Source organism: Nomascus leucogenys, chromosome 10 (genome assembly GCF_006542625.1).
Source record: "Nomascus leucogenys isolate Asia chromosome 10, Asia_NLE_v1, whole genome shotgun sequence".
Lineage (NCBI taxonomy): Eukaryota > Metazoa > Chordata > Mammalia > Primates > Hylobatidae > Nomascus > Nomascus leucogenys.
This window is the reverse complement of record NC_044390.1, coordinates 23,046,331-23,073,630: the sequence shown is the minus strand read 5'-3', so window position 1 is coordinate 23,073,630 and position 27,300 is coordinate 23,046,331. Positions and strand designations below refer to the sequence as shown.

General features: G+C 32.9%; 1 protein-coding gene across 3 annotated transcripts in view; it reads left to right on the top strand.

The window, feature by feature from the left end:
* METTL25 (methyltransferase like 25) overlaps positions 1-27,300 on the top strand; it is a 123,406-nt gene that overhangs the window by 33,251 nt on the left and 62,855 nt on the right. For all 3 annotated transcript variants that reach the window (XM_003259606.3, XM_030819896.1, XM_012500266.2), the window contains 3 exons: positions 597-703; positions 8,783-9,382; positions 13,368-13,515. In XM_003259606.3, the coding sequence (XP_003259654.1) occupies positions 597-703; positions 8,783-9,382; positions 13,368-13,515 (855 nt within the window). The remainder of the gene's footprint in view (positions 1-596; positions 704-8,782; positions 9,383-13,367; positions 13,516-27,300) is intronic.

Here is a 27,300-nt window from a genome sequence, read left to right as displayed (position 1 = left end):
TGCTCAGTACAGTAGAAACTAGCCGCATGTGGCTGTTGAGAACTTCACCTGTGGCTAGTGTAGCATAGAATGTTAATTTTCAATTATATTTGATTTCAATGTAAATTGCAATAATCACATGTGGTTAGCAGCTACTATATTAGACAGCACAGGTAATGAAATGACTGTTTAAGTTTTTTCCACCACTTTTCTATTGGGTGATTCTTTTTGTATTGATTTGTAGGAGTTTGTTTTATTTTATTCTTAGATACAAATTCTCTGTAGATATATGTGTTGGAATTATCTTCTTTCATTTGGGGCTTGCCTTTTTACCTCATAATGTTGCCTTTTGATGAAAAATTTCTTTTGTAGTCCACTTTACCAGTCTTTTCCATTATAGTTAATTGTCAAGGAATAGTTTTAGTGTTCTATGGATTTTTACATTTACTTTATTTAAATTTTATTTATAGTGGCTAAGCTAGTAGAGATCTATCCAGAAACCACAGTAGAATCTCTGTATTATTTTCCTACTTAATTTAAAAAAATATGAACATCAACTGATAATTCCTACTAAATTTTGATTCTTTAATAGCAGTTTTTACTTTTATTTTCATTAGGTGAAAATCAGAAGGCAGTTGAGTTTATGAATATGAAGAAATCTCATGAAGTTCAGGCAATGTCAGAGCTAATCAGCAGTATTGCTGACTACTATGGAATAAAGCAGGTAAGAGTATTTCCCTATGTTTTTAGGTGTTAAAATTATTGCCACTTTTTGGTATTATTCAAATTTCACCTTTTTACTGTCAACTAGCCTTTAAAATGTCATTAAGTAATAGCATCATTTAAACATTAGATCCTTTAAACATCAGATTCTTTAAGAATACACTGTTATTTCCTGGTATATTGTAATTTTAGAAAATTTATAGTAAAATCAAAACATGACTGTTAATGTTTTGCCACACATTTCATTCTTTTCAGAGTGAACAGAAGTTAAACTTAATTCTCTTTGATAAATTTTCACTCCAGTCTGAGGCAGCATTATGAGGAGGATATTCTGCAAAACTGTTTGCTGCTAGATGTTTTCAGGATATGGGTTACCAAGCTGTGGTCTGGGATACCTGCATCATTATAGTAACACAAAGTAGTTATGTTTTTAAGACTTGGATTATATCATAGTGTTTGATTCACAGTGCATTCCTGTTTTGAAAAATAGTTTTTATGGTAGATAATGATATTGGATAGTAGATTTTAAAATAAGATTAATGATTGTACGCATTGGCCTATAAAAATAGTAAGTTATTTTTCTTATTCCTTGTTTATAAAAATAGTTTTTTCTTATCTCTAGAAGAAGATCAGTGGTGGTAATGGAGATTTTCCTTCCTGTAATTTTTATTACGTATTAGAATCTTTCCATGGATTCACCAAAACTTGAGAGTTTGGATGATTAGAAAACTATGAAAGTTTGGCATAGGCTTGCAGAGCCACTTGTGGCAACATCAATCTCTAGGGTGGGTATAGAGTAAGAGCTAAGGTAATACTAGTTTTCAGCCTTTTCTCCAGATTCTCATACCTAAGCAATATCTATCAGTACCAGTAACAGGCTTATGGCAATGATACTCAGCTGGAGTCGAAGAGGCAAGCCCTCTCCCATGGTGCCATATGAGAATCTTGGGGAGTGAGTGCTGTTTCTAAATATCCTTCAGGTGGCAGCCAACCTCTATTAAGAGCAGTAATAATGGGATTGGTCTCTAGAGGACCAGATACATAATTTAGTTAGAATTAAAAGGGGCATAACGAACTCAGGCTTAAGGCATCAGTTAATATAACATCAAGTCCACTGGAGATGACCGAGCCCTAAAGACAGAAAATTCAGGTAACTGCTAGTCAGGTAAGCTGGATAGAGGTTCTGTACATGGATGGTACGTACGAATCCAGTTAACAGAGTAGGAGAATGGAATAAAGGTCCAGTCTTGAGGCGAAATCTGGTCTGAATGAGGCAGAACAACAAGAACTGGACTTACATTTTATATAAAAACCAAGGCAAAGACCCAGTCATTTAGTTTGGGAATACAAAGCAGAAGCAGGAAAATATAGAAGTGGCCAAAACATAATGTGTACTATATGAAAGGGATTTTAGTCAGGATTCCTATGGGGTTGGTTTTACAGATTTTTCTTTTTATTAAAAATATAATGATGTATCACTGTGAAAGATTTATTTACACTTTAAATATAATTCAGTCTTACTCACTTTCTAGCCAATGTGCAAAATTTGTCCATAATCCTAACTTTATTGAGATATAAATGAACTTACGTTAATTGTACAGTGTGATGTTTTGTTAGTATATGTGTGTGTGTGTGTATATATAAATGTTATATAAAACATATATAACATTTCATCGTGCATATATACCACATTTCCTTTATCCATAAATTCACTGATAGACACTTAGGTTGTTTCCATATTTTGGCTATTACAAATAGTGTTACAATAAACATGAGTGTCCAGATATCTCTTCCATATACTGATTTCCTTTTTTTTTTTTTTTGGATATATATCCAGTAGTGGAATTGCTAGATCATATGATAGTTCTATTTTTAGTGTTTTGAAGAACCTCTACTTTGCTGTACCGAAGGTTCTTAGCTTGGTGTGATCTCAGTTTTGTCCATTGCCCATTTTTGCTGTGGTTGCCTATGCTTTTGAGGTCCTACTGAAGAAATCTTTGCCTAGACCAGTGTCCTAGAGTGTTTCCCCAATGTTTTCTTCTAGTAGTTTCATGGATTCAGGTCTTAGATTTAAGTCTTTAATCCATTTTGATTTGATTTTTTATATGGTGAGAGATAGGGGTCTAGTTTCATTCTTCTGCTTATGGATATCCAGTTTTACCATTTATTGAAGAGACTGTGCTTACCCTAATGCATCTTCTTGGCACCTTTGTTGAAAATGAGTTGGCTGTAAATGCATGGATTTAATTCTGGGTTCTCTATTCTGTTTTATTGGTCTATGTGTCTGTTTTTATGGCAGTGTCATACTGTTTTGGTTAGTATAACTTTGTAGTATAATTAGAAGTAGTGTGATGCCTCCAGCTTTGTTCCTTTTGCTCAAGATTGCTTTGGCTTGAGATTTTGGCTCAAGATTGTTCTTGGTCTTTTGTGATTCCACATAAATTTTAGGATTTATTTTTTCTATTTCTGTGCAGAATGTCATTGATATTCTAATAGGGATTGCATTGAATCTCTAGATTTCTTTGGGTAATACGTACATTTTAACAATATTGATTCCCCTAATCCATGAACATGAAATATCTTTCCATTTTTTTGTATCCTCATCAATTTATTTCATCAATGTTTTGTAATTTTCACTGTTGAGATCTTTAACTTCTTTGGTGGCATTTATTCCTAGGGATTTTATTTTGTAGCTATTGTAAATGAGATTACTTTCCTGTTTTCCTTTTGAGATTGTTCTCTGTTGTCATATAGAAATGCTACTAGTTTTTGTTACTGATTTTGTATCCTGCAACTTTACTGAATTTCTTTATCAGTTCTAATAGTTTTTTGATCAAGTCAGTTTTTCTAGGTATAAGATCATATCATCTGAAAACAAAGATCATTTGACTTTTTCCTTTTAAATTTGAATGCCTTTTATATCTTTCTCTTGCCTAATTGCTCTGGCTAGGACCTCCAGTACTATGTTGAATAAAAATGGTGAAAGTGGGCATTCTTGTCCTGTTCCAGATCTTAGTGGAAAGGCTTTCACATTTTCTCTATTCAGTATGATGCTAGATGTGGGTTTCTTTATTTCTTTTCCTCTATTAATTTTAGGTTTGGTTGGCTCTTGCTTTTCTAGTGTTTTTTTAAAGGTGTATTGTTAGGTTGTTTATTTGAAAATTTTCTACTTTTTTGTTACATGCATTTATTGCTGTCAACTTCTTAGTACTACTTTTGCTGTATCCTGTGGGTTTTGGTATGTTGTGTTTCCATTTTTATTACTTTCAATACATTTAAAAATTTCATTTTAATTTCTTCATTGATACATTGGTCATTCAGGAGCATGTTGTTTCATTCCCATGTGTTTTTATACTCTTCAAAGTTTCTTTTGTTATTGATATTTGACATAATTTCAATTTTTGAGACTTATTTTGTGTCCTAACATATGGTCCATCCTTGGGAATGGTCCATGTGCTCAGAAGAAGAACATGAAGCTCTTGGGTGAAATGTTCTGCAAATGTCTATTATGTCCATTTGGTCCATAATGCAGATTATGTCTGCTGTTTCTTTGCCTACTTTCTGTTTGGATGACCTGTCCAATACTAAATAGGACTGTTGAAGTCCCCAACTATTATTATATTTTTAAAATGCAGATTTAATAAATACGAATTTCATGAGGTAAGTAGAAACCCAGATTCTGAAATACATAATCTTATTGGTGACCATAGAGAACTAAACAAGAATATCATTTTTACCTCAACCATATTGCTCCCTACATGCCGAACACCTTTGTCTCTTTCATTCACAATACCAAGGCTTCTTAATTTTTATTTCTAAAACATGTTCACTCATTCATACTTGCATGCATTCATTCATTTAGCAAATATTTCTTAGCTCTTAACCATGTTCCAGGCATTATTTTCTATACTGAGGGTGCATCAGTGAACAAAACAAACAAGAAATATTTTTGCCCTGGTGGCATTTATGTTCTAATTAGGAGAGATTGACAATAAAAAGGTTATGAGTGTATTTTAATGTGTATATTGATATATTTTAAAGATGAAAAATTAAAACAACAGAGAGGAGCTTATCTGGGGATAGTTAATTAAAGTTTTTTATACAGAGGGGAAGGTCAAGTAAGACCTCATTGTAACGATAATAGAGTTAAAACCTTCAGGAGGTAAGTTATCCATTAGATGATCTAGAGGAAAAACTTTCCTTATAGAGGGAACAACAGGTTCAGTGGCCCTGAACATGCATACTTTGTTTCTGAAACATCCAGGAAGTCAGATTGAACAAGCAGAAAGTAGTAGGAGCTGAGGTTGTGGTGGAAGAGGACAGGACATTAAGTTGCAATGTCTTGGAAGTCATTGTGATAATTTGGGTTTTTTATCCTGAATGAGATTGGAAGCCATTGGAGCCACTGGATCATTCTTTCTACTCTGTTAGGTTGTATTATGAAACAGATATTTCCACTATATTTGCCTCTTTTCTTTACCATAGTCTTTGTGGACATTCAAGCTGGTTACTTTGCAAAATTAGCTCCTATCTGAGCAGGAGCTTCCAGAGTTGAAGCAAAAAGACTCAGCAAACGTAGGAGTTAACAGTATGAGATAAAACCAAAGAGGCAATGAGGGATTTGCTAAGAGTAGTGATATGATCAGACTTTGTTTTTCTCTGTTGAAAATGGAGTGAAAGGGGAAAGGTGAGAACAGGGAGATCACTGAGAAAGCCATTGCAGTTAACCAGGCTCAGGATGGAGTTGGTATGAAGTAGCTCTGGTAAGTGACGAGATCATGGATTTGCTCACAGTTCAGATGTAGCTTATGAGAGACAGAAGGAGTCCTGTTCTTTACCTGGAGGTATGTTACAAATTTGAGAGTCATTAGCTTAGAATAGTAGTTAGATCTCTAGGTCTGATAGCAAAATGTATCTTTACTATCTAAAGTATAGTACCATACTAATGTTACTACAAAATTTAACCACTGCTTGTAACAATGTTTCTGTGGGAAACTCTCCTAAACAATGTTGGGAGACTCAGAAGATCCCTCCCACCAGGTATTGGACTAGAGACTCCTCTGTCTTCAAACCTATAATGTATGGCATATGATGCAGCGGGAAGTCTATTGTGGGGAAGGGCAGGAGATCAGGATGGTGGGGATTTTCCTATTCTGATCAGATAGTTTGAAGACAAAACTAACTAAATAATGGAGTTTCTACTATATAGCCCTTGCATGAGTATGATATGGTATCTGCAGTTAGACTGTAGTTTCTTAAAGTCAAGAATTTACAGTTGTATACTGCATAAGGACATTTCAGTCAACAGACCACATATAAGATGGTAGTGCCATAACATATAATACTGTATTTTTATTGTACCTTTTATATGCTTAGATACACAAGTGCTTATTTTTTTATGTATTCAGTACAGTAATATGCTGTACAGGTTTTTAGCATAGTTGTGTAGTAGGCTATACCATTTAGGTTTGCATAAGCACACTCAAAGATGTTTGCACAACAAAATTTCTTAATACATTTCTGAGAACATATTCCCATCATTAAGTGATGCATGACTGTATATAATTCTTCTGTGTTTCCCTGCAATACCTATCCTAGAATAATAACATAAAATGGAAGTATAGGGAATAATTACTAAGTTTATTTTGTATTTATGAGACATTATTTACTGGAGTTTTTCCTATGAACTGGTCTCATTGTAAGACCTTGAAATGTTTTGAGGATTTAATTACAGGTATGCATTACTGTAAGTATAGGAATGTTTCCTTGAGTGGCTCATACTTATGTCAAGATTTCATTGACTTTAGGAATTAAAGATATGTATAAGAGTAGGTAATGATTTGTTGTGATAGTATTTCTATAGTTCTCCATTTATTTTATGAAATGACATGGTAATTATAATGTTTATAACTTTTTATTCTTATTTTTTGTTTCATTGAATGTGTAATTTAGATATTCACCAACTCTAGCTTTGATAAATTTCGGTAATTATAACAGTTAATGTAACCACTAGAATAATTAAGAATATACCTATCCTCCTAAAAACTTTTCTTGTGTGCTTTTGTAGGATATTTTCTCTTTCATTCTCAGAGAATCACTGATCTGCTTTTAGTTTTGACTTTTCTAGAACATTGTACAAATGGAATCATAGTATGTAGACTTTTCATTTCAGTTTTTCCACTTAGCACATAGCATTTGAGAGCGATTGATACCTTTTTGTGTATTAATGCCTTGTTCCATTTTATTGCTGAGTAGTATGCCATATGCTATAGTCCAGATATGCTATTTGTTTTTTTATTTACCAGTTGATGGACATTTGAGTTGTTTCTATTTTTTGCCTACTATTCAGAGTAAGACTTCTCTGAATATTCACATACAAGCCTTTGTGTGGACATGTTTTCATTTCTCTTAGATAAATTGGAGTGAGATGGATGGGTCATATGTAAAGTGTATATTTAACTTTATGGTAAACTCAGTGTTTTCCAAAGTGGCTATACCATTTTACATCTGCGTATATCTCACTGTGGTGGTTGTTTGTATTTCTCTAGTGATATTAGGCATCTTTTCACATTGGCAGTGTGTATATCTTATTTTATGAAGTGTACGTTTGAATATTTTGCCTGTTTCTAACTAGGTTGCTTGTCTTACTGAGTTGTAAGAGTTCTTTATTCTAGATATAAGTCCTTTCTCAGATAAATGTTTTGCAAGTATTTCTTTTCATTTTTATCTTTTTTAATAGAAGTTTTAATTTTAATAAAGTCCATTTTTAAAGTTCTTTTGTTATTCATGATCTTTATGTCCTACATAAGAAATGTTTGCCTATCCAAATGTCACAATTTTTCTCATGTTTTCTTCCATGAGATAATTTTTTTTCTATTATGTTTAGATCTGTGATATACTTTTAATTAGTTTTTGTGTTTGATTTGTAGCAGACAAAATTTTTTTTTCTTTTTTTATATCAACATCCCGTTATACCAGCACCATTTGTTGAAAAACCTATCTTCTTCATTAAATTATCTTGGGTACTTTGTCCAAAATCAGTTGATTATATAAGTGTGGATCTATTTCTGTACTTTTTTTCCATTGATTTATATGTCTTTTTATATCACCTGTTTCTTTCCATTTTTTCCATTGATTTATGTGTCTATTTTTATACCAGCTGTAGCTATACTACACTGTTTTAGTTTTCTATTTTTGAATCAGTAAAATTCTTCAACCTTATTCTTTTTCAAAAGTGTTTTCATTATTCTAGGCATTTTTGCCTTAATTTTTAAATTATAATATCTACTTATCAATTTCTTTACAAAGCTTAGCTAGGATTTTAATTAGGATTGTGTTGAAATGTGAAGAAAGAATTGCCATCTTAGTATTGAGTCCACCATTTGATGAACATAGTGTATCTCTTTATATCAATTTTTTAGTTTTTTATGCAATCTTTTATAGTTTTCAGTGTATAGGTTTTGTACATCCTTTGTTATATTTATTCCTATATATTCTATTTTAATTGTTTTAAAATTTTACTTCCTAATTTTTATTTTTTATTTTTTTATAGAGACAGGATCTTGCTATATTGGCCAGGGCAGTCTCAAACCCTTGGCCTCAAGCAGTCCTCCCTCCTCAGCCTCCCTGAGTGCTGGGATAATAGGTTTGAGCCACCAAGCTTGACTCCTAATTGTTTTTTGCTACATTATATATGTTCTGATGATTCGTTGTTAATTCTATTGACTTTGTGCCCTAACACACTGCTAAATTCACTTACTATTTCTGTTAGCTTTTTGTATATTCTTTAAGATATTCTGCAGACATGTTTATGTCATCTATGTACAAAAAAAGACAGTTTTCCTTTTTCCCTTACATTATTTATTTCTTTTGCTTCTTTTCGTTGACTTATTTAACTAGCTAGAACCTCCAGTAAAATGTTGAATAAAAATGATGAGTGATTGGTTTTTCATAGGAATAAAAAAAAAATTCAAATAATATTTAAGTTATATAACTCATTTGTTTATTTTAAAAAATCTAGAATGCTTTCTATTACCATTTGCCTAAAATTCTTTAATTTATTCTTTTTTTCTAACCTTAGGTGATTGACTTGGGTTCTGGTAAAGGCTACCTAAGCTCTTTTTTGTCCTTGAAGTATGGCTTAAAAGTTTATGGAATTGATTCCTCAAATACCAATACTCATGGAGCTGAGGAGAGAAACAGAAAATTGAAGAAACATTGGAAACTCTGTCATGCTCAGTCAAGATTAGATGTCAATGGACTAGCATTAAAAATGGCAAAAGAAAGGAAAGTGCAAAATAAAGTTAAAAATAAAGCTGATATTGAGGAAGTGTTTAACAACAGTCCTACAAATCAAGAAAAGATGTCTACCTCAGATACTTTGCCTGATTTTTCTGGCCCTGTAATTTCTAATATCAGAAACCAAATGGAAACCCTTCATTCTCAGCCACATCAAGAAGAAAATTTGTGTTTTGAAAATTCCTTTTCTCTTATAAACCTTTTGCCTATTAATGCCGTAGAGCCTACTTCTTCACAGCAAATACCCAGCAGAGAAACATCTGAAGCCAATAAAGAGAGAAGAAAAATGACATCAAAGTCAAGTGAATCAAATATATATTCACCTTTAACCTCTTTTATCACGGCTGATTCAGAACTCCATGACATTATTGAAGATTTGGAGGTGACTTTACTTTTGAATTATTTAATTTGATTTACAAAAACATTGTATTCAATTTTAATAGTAGCTTACTTAACATACATGTCTTACTTGATCACATTAATCTAACAGACCAAGAAAATAAAATCATAAGTAGGCTTTTGTTATTCCCACGCCCATCAAAACCTGACATGAGCCTGTTCAGAATAGAGTATCCTCTACTCATTTCAAGCCTCTTAAATCAAATTGAAGTCCTAGCACAAAAGCTAGTAAGTAAACTAAGTTCTCATTCTGCAGTTTAGGAACTGTTAAAATTCTAAACAAGTAATTAAATTTTAATTTAAATTTGAAGTAAAGGGGTATCTAGAACAAAGTAATGTTCAATGTTACACTTGCCAATATGGAATTTCCTTGAGCAAGAGTAGCTTCTAAGTGTTCTTCAAAGCTTGAACTTTTTCTAAATTACAGGTATGTCAGCTTATGTAATTGAAAGACAGTAGATCTTAAAGGCAATGTTGCATGTTAAAACAGTATTATAGAGGAGATTCTAGAGATCATTTGGCCTAACTCATTGTCTCAAAAAAGAAGAAAAAGGTAGCTTTTGGAGTTGTATTTCCCTTGTAATTTTTTTTTTTTTTAAAGAAATTCTTCCCCAAAGAAATGTATAAATACGCCAGGCACGTGGCTCACGCCTGTAATCCCAGCACTTTGGGAGGCCGAGAAAGGCGGATCACGAGGTCAGGAGATCGAGACCATCCTGGCTAACATAGCGAAACCCCATCTCTACTAAAAATACAAAAAAATATATATATTAGCCGGGTGTGGTGGCAGGTGCCTATAGTTCCAGCTACTGGGGAGGCTGAGGCAGGAGAATGGCGTGAACCCTGGAGGTGGAGCTTTCGGTGAGCCAAGATTGCACCACTGCACTCCAGCCTGGGCGACAGAGTAAGACTGTGTCCCCCCCCCCAAAAAAAAAGAAAAGAAAAGAAAAGAAATGTATAAATAAAAGAGATAGTAGAGTTCCTTATAACTTTAAATCCTTGTTTGATAGCTGACCATTGTTTTACCATTTTTTAAATGGGAAATTTTTCTTTTTCCCAGATATTTTTGGATTTAAGGGAATCTAGTGTACCTTCATTAATTCTTTTTCTTATACATGAAATTAGTAATTAAGTTATTTTAGACTTTCTTTTAGGGTTAAACAATCTCAATGACTTTAGTTTAACTTAAAAAATGTAAATTTCTGGTACATTTTATCACCTAATTTTCTCAAAATCTTGCTGAAAATACATGATCAAAAACTGTATACAAATTCTTGTAAGAACCATCAAAAAAAGATATACTGGAGGAATGTTTCTTGGATCCTATAGCAAATCGCAATTTAATAACAGAATTAACTAACACCCCCTATTCCCCCTACTCTCTCGCAATACTTAAATATTTTACTAGTAGGATAATATGGTGATTACATATTTTTGTCTCCTAGCTGCTACTTGCTAATATTAACTAATCCTATATGATAAATACAATAAAGAATGAGGTCAAATGTTCTTTTATTTTCTTTAGGGAGAGCTAAATTAAGCTTAAAGAGAGAAATTCGTAGCTTTATTACTCTACCCTTAAGTAGCAATAAATCTTGTCTGAATTATTTTTTACTGATGACATCATAATCTCTAAATAAAACCTATCTAAACTAATCATCAAGAAAAGCAGAGTAGCTGTATAACCCTCTAAAAACTGTGCTTTGAAAAGGATAGTGCTTGAATCAACTGAGTGTTCTATCAGGTCAAAACCACTTACAGACATAATTTTTTTTTTTTTAGTAAGTTTGATTACAGCTCTCTTTTATGTCTAGGACATAGGCTAAAATAACATTTTAGTAAAATACTTTTTAAAAATGTTAGTGAAACAATTATATGCTGACAATAGTCATAAAAACGTGCTTGAGAAATAAGTTAATACTTATGTTATTTTGAATTTGTAATTTAAAGTAAATTACAATGATAAAAAATGGACATCATGTTTTCTGAATTTTATTATATGGTAGTGTACTAAGTCATTTACAGGGATTAGTTTACTTAAGTTTTGAAGGAACCCATTGAGATGAAGTACTGTTATTATCTCCATCTTACAGTTGAGGAAACTGAATGCTTTCCAAATCACCCTGTGACAGAACTTGAATTTAAACAGGCTGTTTCCCAAGACTGTGCTCTTCATGACTGTACTACAGTTTATGTAATTAGTTCATTAATAACTATTTCTTTAACATCTCTTAAGTAAACACATGTATCTTTAATATTTACAGCTTTAAAATTAATTTTAGTTGTTATTATAAAGTACCAACTAAAATTAGTTGATGAGTAATACTTTAGAGAACACTTTGAGAGACATGATGATTTAATTTTAAAAAACTAGAAATTAATATACCTATATTCACTGATTTACACTAAAACATGACCTTTACATTATCATGGTTTGAGTGTCATCTGGAAAATTGAAAGGCTAATATTAGAAATTTTTTAGTTCCAAATGGTAAAAGTATGTGATTCTAACAGGGTACAGGTTTTCTGTATAAATTTTTTTTCTGTTCCTATTCGGCCATCTTGGCTTTATTCCGGCACTATTCACAATAGCGAAGACTTGGAACCAACCCAAATGTCCAACAATGATAGACTGGATTAAGAAAATGTGGCACATATACACCATGGAATACTATGCAGCCATAAAAAATGATGAGTTCATGTCCTTTGTAGGGACATGGATGAAACTGGAAATCATCATTCTCAGTAAACTATCACAAGGTCAAAAAACCAAACACCGCATGTTCTCACTCATAGGTGGGAATTGAACAATGAGAACACATGGACACAGGAAGGGGAACATCGCACTCCGGGGACTGTTGTGGAGTTGGGGGAGGGGGTAGGGATAGCATTAGGAGATACACCTAATGCTAAATGACGAATTAATGGGTGCGGCACACCAACATGGCACATGGATACATATGTAACAAACCTGCACATTGTGTGCATATACCCTAAAACTTAAAGTACAATAATAAAAAAAAATTTTTTTTTTCTGTGCAAGTTTCTTTTTACTCCTACTTTAACTAAATTTTTATGAGTCATGTCAAAGACAGAAGAGTATTAGTAAATTCAACTTCAAAATGATTATTATGTTGAACAAGATTCTGTGTATGTATACATTTGTACTCATTGTGTATGTGTGTGTGTACATTTAAATTAGGCTTTGGATAATTAGAATAAACATTTCAAAGGAGAATTTTAAATATGATCTATACTATAACATTTGGAAAAAAGTTTTTAATTAAATTTTATATTGTCATATTTGATGCAGTGTATAAACTAAGCTTTTTGTTGTTAAAGTAGAAATACCAAGTTTGCAACAGTTATTTATTTTTTATAACAATATTTTATAAGGTTTTGATGGGCAATCTGAGACTTGAAATTAATTTTAAAAATTAATATTACGGTCAAAGTGTGATACAAATTTATAACAAAGCACAGGTTTGGTCTAGAAATACATGTTACATTTGATTAGTCCAATTTTTGCTTTGTCTAGTTGTTAAGCAAATATTAGTTGTAAAATGAGAGAAAATAAGTGAAATCACTGAAAAAGATTTAAAAGTTGTAAAAAGAGATCACAGTTATTTTACCTATAAAGAAATAATTATTTACTATAAAAATAAAAACATAGAATACTTTATAGTTAGAATTTAACACCTTTACATATTTTAATGGACGTTTAAAATCTTCACCTCATGCTGTGGATGGTACAATGTGCTTGTAGTCCCAGCTACTTAGGAGGCTGAAGCAGGAGGATCATTTGAGGCCAGTAATTTGAGTCATAGCACATGATATTTGTGCCTGTGAATAGCCACCACAGTGCAGCCTGGGCAACATTGCAAGATCCTGTATGTAAAAATAAATAAAAATTTTAAACAACCCTCTTTTTAATTACCAAATTTTATTTTTCTTCTTGTATTTTAAAGGATTGTTTGATGGTGGGTCTCCACACTTGTGGTGATCTGGCTCCAAATACTTTGCGAATATTTACCTCCAACTCTGAAATCAAGGGAGTTTGCAGTGTGGGTTGTTGCTACCACCTCTTATCTGAAGAATTTGAAAACCAGCATAAAGGTACAAGTTCCCCATGTGTCATAATTTTTATTTATTTTAGCATAATGACTGTTTTCTATTTCTCCCCTTTTTTTCGTCATTACCGTGATTTGGATCAGCATTTAAGATAACATCTGACCTGTACTTTTAGTGTTACGGTGTTATTGAAATTTAATGAATCACCACCTGTATATTTGTTATAGTTTCTTTGGTCATAAAATGGGCTTAATGAGTGCTGAAGCCTTTGCAAATATTTGAAAAATTTTATGTGATACATATTTTAGAGAACTTCTGTTTTAAAATACTTGTGAAGTATACATTTACTGAGATAGTAAAACAGTTATTTTGTTATAATGAATTTCAAAGTTTGCTTTTGTTTCCAAAGCCTTCTTTCATTTCTGAAAGAATACTGATATTTAAAAAAGAAAAAGTTCTTTACTGTATTTTGAAGAGTCAGCATACCAAAATTTTAGAAAACTTTAAAACTGTGTGATTGCATTAAAATAATAGTATTCAAACTATGCTACCTGTACTTAGAAGGTGCTGATGAGCAGAGTATGGAGTAGGTTTGCAAGATTTGAAGCACCCCATTGTATTCATTCAGAGCAGCTCCTGAAATAGCTCTGTTTGCTCCATTTTACATGTTAAATCTTTCCATAAGATATTGTAAGATATGATTTCAAAACTGCTGGTTCAGATTAGATGGTTATTTAGTATACTAATATTAGTAGTTCATTTTTATGTTAGTTTAATGATATCTTTATCTGTGTCCTTGCTAAGAGTTTTAGATCGGGAATTTTTAGGTTACCAACTTTTTTGTGCATTAAGATGGTATTGGTTGATCTTTTCTTAATTTTAAAACCCAGATCAATATATTTTAATTATTTCTTATTTAGTCATGCCCAGGAGGTAAACATTGTAATTGTTTAATTTTATTGAAATGTGACAAGGTGAAACAGAAGCCATTTTTAGAATTGGCACAAATTTTTATGAAATATAGTTAATCAAATTATAATTATTTTATGTCAGTGTTTTGAAATTTTTATTTTATGGAAAGTATGAAATAGTGAAATTATGACTATATAGAGATAGAATGAAAGAAAGCAAATTAGCAAAAATTTAGCACTAGTTTAATTTAGATGGAGAGTAAATGATTGTCATGCTTTTATTACAAACTCATTTTTTTCTAAGTACAGAAATTTTCAAGACCAAATATTAGGGTAAAAATGAACTTAGAAAAAAAATATTTCTACTAAATTATATGCCCACATATTTACCCATTATATTATAATATTTTTATGTACCTGAAATAAATGAAAAAATACTTTAATGCAATCACAGTTCTACAGCTTTTTAAATGTTCTATGTATAACATTTTCCTTAATTGGCAGTAGAGTAAGATTTATGTAGGTAAGTGCTTCCTTTTGGGGTTCATTATTTGGTTGTTAGTTCAAGAGTTTCCTCTTCTGTAGGTACAATGAAATTCAATTAATAAATGGCTCAATTTGGGGACAGGTATAGACACTTTGTGTGTCATTAAATTTAGAGACACTAATCCCAGCAATTTGGGAGGCTGAGGCAGGCAGATCATCTGAGGTCAGGAGTTCAAGACCAGCCTGGCCAACATGGTGAAACTCAGTTTCTACTAAAAATACAAAAAATTAGCTGGCCATGGTGGTGGACGCCTGTAATTGCAGCTACCCTGGGGGCTGAGGCAGGAGAATCTCTTGAACCTAGGAGGCAGAGGTTGCAGTGAGCCAAGATGGCGCCATTGCACTCCAGCCAGGGCAACAAGAGCAAAACTCCATCTCAAAAAAACAAAAAACAAAAAAATTAGAGTCACTATCCTTACCCTACATTTTAAGATCTTTAATTTCAGTTGCCTGCTTCCTTCTTTCACTTCATCATCATTGCCCCCAAGGATGCCTTCCCATTCCAAGGGGCCTCCCTCTCCTCTTCACGCAGTACTTTTTTAAGACTGCCATCTCTGTTCTGGACCCTAGCAGCCATCACTCTGTACTGTGAAGTCTCAGAGGTAGTCTCAGGATTTTCCCACCATAGATGAATCCTATCCTTTTTGGCAGTGTACTCTACTCTCTCTCACACTCTTTTCTGCACAGTTGTACCTTACTCTTTCTCCAGAGTGATCCCCAGAGCTCATTCTGCTGGTTTAGGATAGTGTCTTTCCTAACATATTTAAATTAAAATTTGTTATGTTGCTGTGGATTGTGAGCAATTTTATCTCTTGTCTGTTTTTTTGTAAAATATGTAAATAGATTCAGATTTAGGTGACTATCATTTTATGGTAACCGGAAGGTGTCATTAGTGCATTTTTTATCTGATGTTGGATTCTTCAATCTCATACTTAAAAAAAGTAGCAGAAGTTACTTGCCAGGATTGAAAAAAGAAATTTAGTTACTCCTTGCTAATCCATTTTAAATCAGCTTTCCAGTACCTTTTCTAATAGATTATTGCTTTAAACTGTTAGCAAATATTCATTGGTCATGTATTTCAACTAAAATGAATTTGAATAAGGCAAGTTAGATAGAGAGGGCTTTGAAAAACCTAAAGGAAGAAAGAAGCAAGATTGTGCATCCACATATTGTCATTGCCATTTCTTTCCTGCAAATGAAAAATTGGTAGATTGATTAGTCTTGAGAGGCACCAGATTCCATTCACTTTTGTATCTTCAGTACTAAGCATATTCACTCAAACGTGATTGAATAGATGAATGTTTGTATAATGTATGTTAAAAACAAGTAACTAGGAATAGAAAAAAAATCACTGTTTTTCTGCCTTGGCAGCTGCATTTTACACACATTATTGCACTGAACAAACATTTATTGAGCAGCTACTATTTTCAAGGCACTGTAGTTGGTACTTTATGTAAAATAAAGGGAAATGAGGGAGAGGCTCATAAAAAGTCAGTAGTTATGGAAAGAGATAGGAAAAATAGATGACAAGCAGAGTTCAGTTCAACATCATCAGTGCCAACTGTGTTCCACTCTGTGCTTAGTGGTGGAGATACAAAAATGAGATATCATGTTCATCCTTAAATAATTTATTTAAAAAGCCCTCAATCCTAGGAACCAGATAATCCTTATTAGTAATTTTTTAAAAACATTCTTTTTTTGTAAAAACCATTTAGAATACAAAATTCAAATAACAAAGGAAAAGAAAATACAAAGTAAGTCCCCATACCTATATTGGTTTTTTATGTATCTTTCCAGAAAAAAAAAGTACATATACACATTCTAAATTCTTACATGTTTTAGGCAAACAAATGTATAAGCTGTTCATCACCTTTTTTTCCACATAATATATTTTTATAGTCTTTCTATATCAGCACAGAGAACGTTGCTTTAGTCTTTTTCATTTTGCAAGGTGTTTAATATATTGTATTTTGTTTATTCAGTACTAAATAGTTAATACTTGCTTAAGTACTCTTCTTTTAAAAAACCAAAATTTAGTGAACTGTTGAGCAGTTCAATGTAGAGTTTAGAGAACATAAAATATGGCACTAGTGTTCATCTTTGTTTTCTTTATCATCAAACATTAGTTTCAAAATAGTATAGTAATTGCTATAAGACAGGGTATTACATCTGTTATCTTACAGCAGAGTAGCATGTAGCTCAGTCTGTAAGGGGTTGAGGGTATGTTCCTGTGTGGCGATATCCACTGTGTCTTGAAAGATTCAGTAGAAGTTAATCAGACAAGGAAGTAAGAAGTGTATTGCAGGCAAAGGCATGCAGTGATAGATGTTTAAAATCAAGTTTTTTTTTTCTCTTCGACTTCATAGTCACTCTTTGTCATTGTAATTGTCTTTTCTTCCATCTTATTCTTGCTCATGTCTTTCATAGAAACAATTATAATGATAATCCTAATGTCCATTTCAGTCAGTAAAAAGGCATGATTTTTATTGACTTTCTTTCACATTTAAGATTACTCCATAATCTGTTTTCCAAAAATCTCTTCTTGGTTCTCTTAGTTTCTTTCTTTAGTACTTGGTCATTCATAAAATCATTTTTGAGTCTTCTAAGGAAATTAGTTGAAGAGAATAGCTCCAAATTTTTGCACGCTAGAAATGGAAGACTCTCAGTTAACAGATTCTCAAGCATTAGTCTTGTATCCTGCCTGGGTAAAGGCAGTTTTGTCTTCTCTTCTGAAGTTGCTGTTGTTCACTGTGGGTTTGCAGGACATTTTGGCCACAGGATTTAAATAAGAAAAAGTGTTGGAAAGGTTTGTGAGAGCCATGACCAGCAGCTATAAACTCTGAATTTCCCTCCGTATAGGAGTAGTAAACTGGAAAGGCCTTCCTGTCAAAAATATCTTACCCATCAAGAATCATTGATATGATCAGGCAAACAATGCTAGGCTTCAGTGGGGAAAGCTAATAGTAATATCTGAATGTTACTTAATTTCCTGATGCATACTTGAAATGAATAGACGATTGGGAGTTTTGCTTGTCGGGAAAGCAAAGAATAAGCAGGAGGAAACAGGACTGAGTGATATGATGAAATGGGTGGGGATGTATGCAACGTGAGTACCCTCAAATACTTCGGAGGTCAAGAAAACAGTTGGAAAGCCAAGAGATAAGAGAAAAATGTGGAAAAATAAGTGATAGGAATAATGAAAGTAAACTTGGTTTATATTACAGTTTTGCCTAGCCCTGGACTGCCACATTTTCTCATCTCAAAAACCAGATGGAAAAGGTAACATACTCCCTTTTCTCTTTCCAACACTCCATCTCCATTTTTCTCACTGTATCTTTGCTGTAGTAAAACAGAGAAGATGTGAACCATCCCATGAAATTTTTATAACAGTATTTCTCAATTCTAGCTGCCTAGCTGAGTCGAATTTGACACTTCTTTAGTGTACAGATGCCTGGACTTGCCTCTTACCTTCTGAATAATAATCTCTAGGCATAGGACTTGAATATAAGTATGATTAAGAAGTTCTATAGGTAATTCTAATGAAGAGCATGGTTGAAAACAAGGTATGTATTATGATTATATAAAAAGACATGAAGAATTCTACAGGATGACTTACAGATATATGTTCAAGATTATTTATAGTTATTGTTCTTCTATGCAGAGACTTAGATGAGTCCTAGTCAAGTGCCAGTTTGCGGATTCATATGACAGGTTAAGCTCAAAAGGGCCTAGGAGTGTATATCAAAGTCCAAAATGCAGAGAGCTGGAGTAACTAGACCAAAACAAAGTCCTTGAAGTATAGAGCTCAGAGCAAAAACCTGAGGAAAAAAACACAGATGCAAGAGGGCAGGAAACTGGGTCATAAATAGGGAATGAAGTTAAGTGGTTAGAAGCTAGACAAATTCAAGGAGAAAAATCTAGAACAAGCAAACTATGTTTGGGATAATTATTATGGGTATCCCTAGATTTTTGATAGCTTACCTTTATCAATGAACAGATGTGACTCTGTGTGTGTGTGTGTGTGTGTGTGTGTGTGTGTGTGTGTGTGAAGGCAGACAATGGCAAACAGAGTTTGTTCTGGGCTATTTAGCAGAAACTATTCTGATAGATGGAATATGGACATAGCCTTATTTTGTTTGTACAGTATATGCTATGGAGGCCTAGTATTCCATACTAAAATACAAATCTACTGCTATATAGTTTGATCATTATGCTAAAATATCTGCCCTACAGAGAAAGGGGTTTATGTGCACAAAGTTAGCATATTTCTTGTAATATATCAAGCACTAGGTTCCATGGAGTTATATCTCTGAATGGTCAAATATGTTATGTATTCTTCTCTTAATATCTTACACACCTTCACCCTCACTTTATTTGCACAGCTGTTTTTAAGTTTGAATTGGGGCAATGTTGCCCTTTGGGATGTAAATTTGAGTTATTAATAGTCTAACATAGTACAGTAGAAAATTCTGGTATGTACATTGCTACTTTTTATGATGATATTTACTATGTAAATAATATATGTTTTCCATGAATGTGTTTACCCAATACAGTGTGGTAGACCATAGAGGTAGTCTGTCATGAATGTCAGTTTTCAAAAATACCGCAAAGCTCTATGAGCCATTGTGAATACTGAATTTATACTGTATGTTTTAAAACTACTTTTAAATATTTTTACATTATAAGCCAGTCGTCCCTAGGAGAACAAGAAATACCAGAAACATTTTTATTGCAGTCCTTTATAGAGTGTCTGTTTGGCCAAGCTTGATTAATGTTTCAGTATTTTGAATATTGATTATTGTAATAATTAATTTGAAGTGTTTACATTATTTCTTCTTCTAGAAGTTGTGGAGAGAACTTTTTTGGGTAAATATCAGTATAACTTGGTTGTTTTCCTGATAAAGGTATAAACAGAGGAAGCACTACTGTTACCAATTCAGATCCACACATTTTTTCTTCTTTGCTAACTGAACCATGATTTTGTTAAGGAATCATCAGTTGCTACTGGGAGCAACTCTTGCCAGGGCGCAAATTTGTGACTGATCTGCTCCTTCCCTGCCTCCTTCCAGCCTAGTAGACCCAGGGCGTCTTCTAGTATTGTTAGTGCCCTCCACATTTGCACTGTCAAATATCAGTGGTGTAAACCCTCGAAAGCCTGCAGGCTTAACTTCATGTTTACCCCCAGCCTTAATATGATATGGGATAAAGAGGTGATTCTCCCATAGATTCCTCCATTTACTTAAAAAAAAATAAAAAACAGTAGAGGGTCACGAATCATCTTTTGATGGTGTCTTTCAATCTGGTGCTGCCATTTCTGTGTCAAACAGAAATTTGTCAAGGGTGCATGATACCTATCCTAGTGTAGATTGTTTCTTAAGTTTATCATCTCTGGAAATTGTGAGGGAGGAGGCTACATATCTACATATGTAGATCATTATCTTTACTGTTGTTGAGGTTTATAAATTGTTCCTTTGCTTTAAATTTAGAGGTACTTCATCTGAAAAGGTGTCTAGAGGTTGAAGAAAAACATGTTGAGCACATTGTTTGAACATATACTGTTTAAGCAAACTTATCTTACATTTACAGATTTCTCAAATATTCTATATATGATACTAAAACTGCTAACATAACATTAACCAGTTAATATCAGCATTAAATCATGTATTATATCATAGAGAAATGTATGACTAATGTCTTAGTCCAGTTAATGGCAATGAATTAATCCTATCATTGCAACAGTGCTAACAATTGCTGTCTTTTCAGTAAAGATCTGACAATATCTTCTGTCTCATACAATATGTATTTTCCTAAACAAGACTGTTTACTGCAATGGGCTTTTAATGCTGGAAGTTTGGAGGATATTGAGGAGTGAAGCATCGTTTCTCTTTTCAAAACAGCATGAATTTGACTTCCATTTCCAGCAGTGTGAGAGATGAGATTTTTTTGAGTGTTCCTCCTGCTACAGTTCAGCTAGATCCTGGCTAAATGAGAACATGTATTTTTTTAGGCATTGCTGAGCCCACACAAAATAAGGGAAATCTCTATGGATCAAGAAAAAATATAAACAAAAAATTTAAAAGAAGAGAATGGGAAGAGGGAGGAAGAGTAGTTGAGACCAAAGGAGGGAACTATGAGCCATAAAGTGATAGATAGTGTTGTTCTGAGATAAATGCTGGTCACATTGAGATCTAAAGACTAATAATGGTCCCCAACTAATGGGGAAGCTGATCCTGAAATGTCCGTACTAAGCCATACCCTTGAATGAGACAAAGCAGTCTTCAGTCTGTCTCATGCATAAGCAAATTCAAATCCTTTAAGGGAACTACTTCTTAAATTCAGGCTCTTGAAATTTCAACAGATTAAAATCTATTAAATATGAGCTCAAATCGTAGAAAATCCCAACTAAATCATAAGATACATGTGGCTAGATGTCTTGGCTGACCCTCCTGTTATATTGAACAAAAAATACTGAATACAATTAATTTTTCCTAGAAGCGTTGAAATGCTGGAAACATATATCCAGTCAATATATAGAAGAATGCTGAAGTCCTCAAAGATAATGGAAACACTGAAGCTACTAAGGGTATTTGTGTACCATGGCAAACTTGAGCTTTAATAATTTCATAATTAGAAGCCACAAAGGTGGGAACAAAAATAAGGGTAGCAGTAGTAGGAAGAGAGTAAATTTGAAAAATCCAAGAAGCATTTAAGATTGTTTAAAGGAGATAAAGGAAAAGGGATTATCGAGGATTATTATCAGGTTTCTGTTTTGAGCAGCTGGGTGGGTGACAGAACAACATATATGATAGGAAACACTAAGGGAGAATCAAGTTTTGGGGCAAAGTTGGAACATGTTTCTTTAATGTTTTTGTTTCATTCCTACCATTTACCATAAAGTGGGGTATATAGCAAGCAGCCAACAAAGGAATAACATATGAAATAAAATTATAAATGGTAAAAACAAAACAAAACAAAACAAAAAAACACTGATTCAGCACTGGTCAAAACTAAAGAAGAAACAAAGGTATTTGATGAGACATCTCCAGAAGAAATAATTACGTTGACATAAGTAATTTGAGAATTCAAGGTACTTGTTTGGCTTTTGCTCTTCTTAGCAAAGACAAGAAACAGAAGAAGGTTAGAGAAAGTTTATATTCCACCAACCACTGGAGCAAAATGATCAAAGCATACTACTCTGGTGAGACAGAGGTCTTACTTAACTTTAAATCTACACAAAGTCAGATTCTTTTGTGATTATAAATTATAATTCCACGCTTCGGTATTCCTTGAGAAAGAACAAGATGCTTCCAAATTAACTAATTTTTTAATAAAGAATTATTTAACTTTACAATTTAATAATTAAGAAGCTTCCTATTAGCCATAAAGGTTTATTTCCTCTTCCAAACATGTGATCTTTAACCAGAAAGCATATAATGACCACAAAGTTACTAAACATGTCTATGGAAGAACATTATGTTTGTTCTCTTGGTTATAGTAGTAGTTTCACATTTTTTTAAGTCAGACTCACATTAAGAAACACATTTTACAACATTACCTGGTATACAGAGAAATAAATAAAACTAGTACTTACATTTTACAAAAAATAACTGAACTCTTTTTCTTTTTGGTTAGTATTTGTTCCTTAATAGGTACTTAATCTTATAACATATACATTCCTATTGACAATCTTGTTCAGTTCCTTTCTTTCAAATTTTATAAAATATTCATCACAATCTATTCAACTGATTTCATGAGCCTTTAATGGGTTTTGACTAGCAGTGTGATGGTAAATGTTTAATCGTTGGCTCTGCCTCTGAATAAAAACCCTAATGTGTAGTATTTCCTCATTCCATTGTGCAAGTATACCTAATGTGGTCAGTTTCAAGCTACCAACCTGATGTCAGTAAATGCTGGGTTGGCAAGAGATGCACACAGTCATCTCCCTCTGGACCCAGTAAGAGCCAGCTTTTCCATTCCACTGGCTTTCACCTACAGTTTGTAAAACATCGCCATATAAATTTGTTTGTTCTTACTAACTGAATTTGCTCATTTAAGCTGCAAATCACCTTATCTGTGTTATCATATGTTTACCAAATAGTATCTGGCATATATCAGATGCTAAATATATATTTTTTAAAAGAATAAGTTACTTTCTTTTGACAAGTATAAAAGAATATTTATGTCCTTTTAAGTTTGTTCCTATTTCAGACATTGAACTTTTCATATAAAGGCTCCAGTTTCTCAGTGGAATCTCACAGGGATTTTCCAGATTCATAAATTTCTTCCAAGTTGAAGAGGAAATATTTTGCTTTACTTACAATTGTGCCCCAGCATTGCATGTTTATTACTATAATTTTTTTCTAATAATTTTAACATAAAATTTGAAAAAATAAAGTTTTAAAACAAATTATGTGATTGATTATGCTTCAAAATAAATCCTTGAAGAAAAGAAAGATTTAAAAAACAGTTGTATGTGATTGGTTATATTTTAAATTAATTCTTTTCAATGACTCTCTTTTGGCCTTCCTATAAATCATTAGTATTTTGTCAAGAATCTGGAGATTGAGGCATGAACATCTTTTAGCAACTCCTAATTTAAACGATGAAATTAAAATGAAGACTTTGAAATGATGAGAACATAAGAGCCAATTTAGTAATAACAACGTTGGACCATAAGTATCAATAAATATTTATTCAACATAGAATATGCTGAGATTTAGGAGACACTTAGCAAACTAAGTATGCACCCACTGCCCACTTTGCTAGATACTGAAGATATCTAAATGGAACATTTTAGAGTAATATATAATGTAATAAATAGGTTTTGTTACAGATAAGACAATTGTAATACAGTTTGATAGGTACTGTATTAGAGTTATGTATAAGTTACATTCCAAGTATAGAGAGAGTGATTTCTAAATGTCCAAGAGAGTGCAGAAACACTGCATAGAAGAAAAGTTGCTTTGACCGACTAGCGTTCTCCTCTGTCTCTGCAGTATTGTGACCTGGATGAATCGGTTAGCTTTTGTGGATCATCTGTAAATTAGTGAAGCAAGAGAGGGGTTAAATTAGATGATCTGTCTCTTCTGGTTCTGATGATATCATTCTATAACTTGAATGTAGCTTTCCAAAACATGCATATTATTTCAATTTAACCTTATTTGTATTTATCAAGACATTTACTTTTAGTATCTTTTTTTCCTTACTTATATTGGGTTTGCATAAATAAATAATAAATACTCTACTTTCCTGCTATGATTCTGCATTTGGATGATAATAAGAAATTTTTGAAAATTATACTTTTACATTTATACCAGTATAATAATGGCCATAAATGTTGTTTCTCCCAGTTTTATATGTTTGGGTTTTAAGAAGTAAAACTAGCAATAATTTGTAGCAAATGTATATGTATTTTTTTCTTAACTATATTAATATTAATAGTGTATTAGTTTGTTCGGTAATTCAGTGAGGAACTATCAGGATGTATCTCAGCTTGAATTAAGTTTCTGTTGTGGCTAGTGTAGGTATTGTTCTTTGCAATCCTATAGTAGATGAGTAGACTTTACTGCCAGCCTTGTAGATTCAGCTGTTTATAAGCTTTTGTTACAATATCACATTACTCCTCACTGTTCAGCTGGACCTATGTCTCAGAAACATTCTTGCCAATTAATATGAAATGAATACAGAGATTTCTAGATGCACTTGGCATTCTGTGCACAATTACCTCACTCTGACAGCTGTATGTGATCTTCAGTCAGCTCTGTGTTTTCTAGAATACTGGCACTGATTTTATTTTTGCCATGGGGCATGTTCTTGCTGCCTATAAGTAGTTAGAAATGGAACTTTAATATATTTTGCTTATTTTTTTCTTTAATTTGCACCTCGTTATTTTTTGCGACTAATAGAAAGTGGTTTTTGAGTGAGGCTCATGCAGATTGGATTTTTCAGCGTACAAAAGTTCTCCCTGTGTTCATGGTAAGTAAAAGAAGCCGATGATGTGTTTAAATCCAAAATAGAAAATCAATATGTCCACTTAAAAGAAGTAGTAAAGAGGAAGAGTTTATACTTTGTATATAAAGTAATATGAAAGCAAAGTTGACAGAAATTCTTGTCAGAGAGTTGACAGTCAAATTAATATAAAACAGGTTTTAAAAAAACCAGATTATAATCTACTCGTTTTATATATAAATCTAGATTTTGATACTGTAGAGCAAATAACCTTGAAAAATATTTTGCTATAGCGTTCTCATTTCTTTTTTCCTGTGGTAAATAAATTACCAGAAAGTTTTCTAAATTTTCTTCATTATCATCCATCTGACATAATGTGTGAAATTTTTATTGGTATGAAGTCACAACATCATCTGTAATAGTAGTATAAAAATTATCTCAGGTGTTCTATATGTTTCTCATTATAAATTATTTTATCAAGCATAGAGTTTTGCAGCAGAGGGAACCTGTCATACACAATGAGAAACTCCATTGGGAAGCTGCTATCACAGTGTTTGCCAAACCAACACAATGTTTTCTCTCAGCACCTGGGTTTTGCCATTGTATAGTCATGCATAAAAATACCAGGACAGTTGTATCTGGACTGATTTATTAATAAAAAATGTTTTAATGTAGATACGACTCCATTAAAGTAATATACATGTCTTTTAAAACTGGGTGTTTATTTTCTTTTTTATAAACATCACACTTTACATACATATACCTTGAGATCACATTTCCAGCCTGCATTTTTAACCAAAGGATAAGTGAAATACTAGTACATTGATCATATAAAGGAATTAGCAGTGGAGATGAGAAGTAGAAAAAAAGGATATTGTAAATCGGGCTATATATACCTGGTGTATTAGGCAGGGTGCTCATACACATACATGTAATTAGATTTATTAAGAATGGGCTGACACAATTATGGAGGCTGACGAGTTCCACAGTGTGCTCTCTACAGGCTGGAGACCCAGGAAAGCCAGTGGTGTACATTCCTGTGTGAGACTAAACGCCTGAGAATCAGGAATGCCACTGGCGTAAGTCACAGTCCAAAGGCAAGAGAAGACGGATATCTCAGCTTATGCAGTGAGGTAGTGAGAGAGAGAATTCAACCTTTCTCTTTTTGTCCTACTCAGACTCTGAATGGGTTTGATGATGCCCACCCACATTAGGGAGGGCAGTCTGCTTTATTCAGACCTCATTCAGTTCAAACACTCATTTCTTCCCAAAACTCCTTCACGGGCCATTCAGAAATAATGTTTAACCAGATATCTGGGCATCCCGTGGCTCAATCAAGTTGACACATGAAATTAACCCTCACACTTGGCGTGGCCCAGTAGGAAACAAATCCGAGATAATAAATTTAATCATTTTATTGTAATCATTACCATTTTACTATTACCAACTCTCTCCGTTTGTATTTTCTGGGAAACAAAACTTCATACATAGAGTCTATATCTCAGTGATTTAAATTGAAGGTACAGTCTGGTGAAGGCAGAAAGAAAGGAGCAGTAGGGGCTCAGTCCATATTTATGGAATGAATTAGTTAATTGTCATGAACATATAATCATCATGCTGTGATTTTCTTTAAATGTCTTGAATTCTAGAATCGTTAAGTATCTCCTTTACAACTTGAATCATTGTTGACAGCTGAACATAAACGTTATCTTTTTAAATTACTTTTTACACCCACATTTTTTCTGATCATTTAAGAGCAGAGCAATTTTTAGAACTTGCCTGCTTTTAAATTGTCTTCTATATTATTCTTCTTCTGGTTATACTATTTTGAGTTTATTCTTCATTATTTTATTAATCCTGAAGAGTAGGTCTGATTTACCTAATTATTTAATTATATTTATCATTTAGGTTTTTTTTTTTTTTTGAGACAGGGTCTCACTCTGTTGTCCAGGCTGGAGTGCAGTATCATGATCATGGTTCACTGTAGCCTCGACCTGGGTTCAGGCAGTCCTCCCTCCCCAGCTTCCCAAGTAGCTGGGACTACTGGTGCGTGACACCACACCTGGTTAATTTTTGTTTTTTTTGTTTTGTTTTCTTTTCTTTTTTTGTCATAAAGATAGGGTTTCACTATGTTGCTTATGCTGGTCGTGAACTCATGGATGGGATTACAGGTGTGAGCACCATGCTGGGCCTATCCTCTTAGTTTTAATATATTTTAGAAACTGGTAACCTGTAAATACTTCACAAATCTTGATAGTTCAATATAGTGTTTAGTACACCTTTTATCCTTAGGCAATATTTTGAATATCATATATACTTGGCCTTATTTAAAACCTGAAGTGAAAATCAAGAAAATTTTATAGAATTGTCCTATAACCTCTGATGCTAATTATAAAACTATAAAATTCTAAGGTGGGAAATTAGT